At 34.2% G+C, this 2441-nt stretch overlaps 1 protein-coding gene across 1 annotated transcript; it reads right to left on the reverse strand.

Moving 5' to 3' along the window:
• Positions 1–1797: 1797 nt before the first annotated feature.
• On the reverse strand, positions 1798–2190 carry TRIADDRAFT_62865 (uncharacterized protein; the record flags this gene model as incomplete). Its single annotated transcript, XM_002118834.1, has 1 exon — positions 1798–2190. The coding sequence occupies one exon, from the start codon at positions 2188–2190 to the stop codon at positions 1798–1800; it is 393 nt and encodes a 130-aa protein (XP_002118870.1).
• Between the last annotated feature and the right edge of the window lie 251 nt (positions 2191–2441).

Below are 2441 nucleotides of genomic sequence, written 5' to 3' on the forward strand. Positions count from 1 at the left end.
TTAACAGAGGTTCAGTAACTATCAGATCGCTGACTAACGAACATTATCCTCTTAGAAATACTTTTTGTAATATGATATATAGCAATCAAAAATAACCGGGACAGGGGAACTATAGTAGGGTAACACTACGAATTGCAAGAGAGCAATAGAACTAAGAGTACCTACTGATGTGTATCAATCACTTTTCAAATTTCGTTAAGTAACTTTCGTATTAGTATGTTTACCGAATAAGGATGGTTACTATATACAGTATAGAAATCAAAAGTAATTGGGACAGGGGAACTACAGTAGGATAACACTACGAATTGCAAGAGAGCAATAGAACTAATAGTACCTACTGATGTGTATCAATCACTTCTACCTTCTCAATAATATTTACATAAATCCTAGAGATCATTCATTTCTATACCAATTCAAATTTCGTTAAGTAACTTTCATATTAGTAATCGGGACAGGGGAACTACAGTAGGATAACACTACGAATTGTAAGAGAGCAATAGAACTAATAGTACCTACTGATGTGTATCAATCACTTCTACCTTCTCAATAATATTTACATAAACCCTACAGATCATTCATTTCTATACCAATTCAAATTTCGTTAAGTAACTTTCGTATTAGTATGTTTACTGAATAAGGATGGTTACTCTATACGGTATTAATGCTATGTTAAGGTTGGTGAGCGAAACTTTCAAATATACGTTTATGGTCAATTTGTTAATAAAATTAACAGATAGTATTATCATTCGATATTATATATATCCTAGTAACAGTAATATAATATGCTATATTAAGATTAGTTAATGGTCCAGAGCACATTATGATAACTAATGTACGGTGATGGACATACCAAGTTAAGATTAGCAGGTACTGTAAGATATCTACAGTGCGGTAGAATGTCCTTCGTACTGTGGTCAATTCTATACCAATCATTATAATGTGTCTAAGGATCGCTGTCGTATGCAAGCAAAGCTTGCTCTGTCGATAACAACCGTTATAAGAAAATGTAACAATCAAAATGGCTGTATAGAAACTCTATAAAGATTCTATGTTTATTCAATTTTCATCAGAATATTACATGAAATCAAAATTTAAAGGCCCAGTGGCCACCCTTAGCGATATAACGAATACTATTTTAATAATCAGTACTCTGCAGAAATTACTACCTTAGAGCTATTCGTTTTACATGAAGAAATCTTTAGGTTAAAAGTACTGTAAGAATCTTATACTGACCTATTGAAATGAACCCATAATCAGAGTGGGATATCTAGAATTAGATAAACAGATATATACTGTAGAAGATGGGCTATATATACATCTATATTAATATATACATGATGTTATCGCCGTCGGGTTTACTAGCCCTGACGTATCGGCATTTACTTCAGTAGGTACCTCCGTAGATGGAAGTGGCAGTCGAGAGTCCATCGATAGTGTAGCATACAAATTATTAGGGAAGAAGAGTATATTGATTCAGAATAGGAAAAGAGGGATAACCCGGGTTCTAACATCCGCTGGAGGGGATAACAACAACTGAACTCTTCGTTTAACTATAGATACATATACGAATATATATATAGTAACCAACCCAAACAGATTGCGTATTTATTGCTACTATTATACTGCACTTAATACATTATTACTTATCATGATAACTCAGACCAGGAAGTACACGTAGATTACAAATGCTTACATATACGTGTATAACACAAATGTATTGCAAATATAGCGATTGTGGTTCAATAATTCGATAACAATAAGTCACTACAGTATAGTAACTGATCCCAATCTATTTAGTTATATGGAACATACATCCGCGAATGTGAAATTTTCGATATCTTCTTGGATTTCTTCTTCGCCTTGTTGCTGAGAAAGCGAAACTTCAGGCCAATTTGATTCTTCATGTATAGTGGTCAATATATTCAAATCGAATAGGTCGTCCACAAATAACTCAGATGCCTGAAAACTTAATTCCTCTTCTTCATCTTCAACATTAGTATTATCTTCTTGCAGCATTTTTTCTAGTGTTTGTAACAAATCAATTACTTCTGCTTCATCCTCTGCAATAGCTGTTGGCATTTCTGTAGAAGAAATGAGATGATCCACATTGGTTGCATGTCTTTTTCTTTTCCTTGGTCTTTGATCATCTGGGATTTCTCTGTAAAGCATACTTTCAATCGTGCCGTACATTTGCAAATGATTGACAGTCCTCTCGTTTCGGATGATTGGCTTTGCGTTTGAAAATCTGAAAAATGAATTTTCATTGAGAGCAGCATGGCCTTTGAGCTTGTAAATCCAGCGCGTAAACTGTTTTATCGGTTGTCCATAATTGATAGTAGCCTTCCAAAAATGTAATGGCGTATAGGCTAAATCACTAGGGGCGAAAGCATCATCTTTGTAGAGCAGTATATCTCTATACAGTGCTCGACATGCATGTAAAA

The sequence above is a fragment of the Trichoplax adhaerens genome, genomic scaffold (genome assembly GCF_000150275.1).
Source record: "Trichoplax adhaerens TRIADscaffold_1735 genomic scaffold, whole genome shotgun sequence".
NCBI classification, from domain to species: domain Eukaryota; kingdom Metazoa; phylum Placozoa; class Uniplacotomia; order Trichoplacea; family Trichoplacidae; genus Trichoplax; species Trichoplax adhaerens.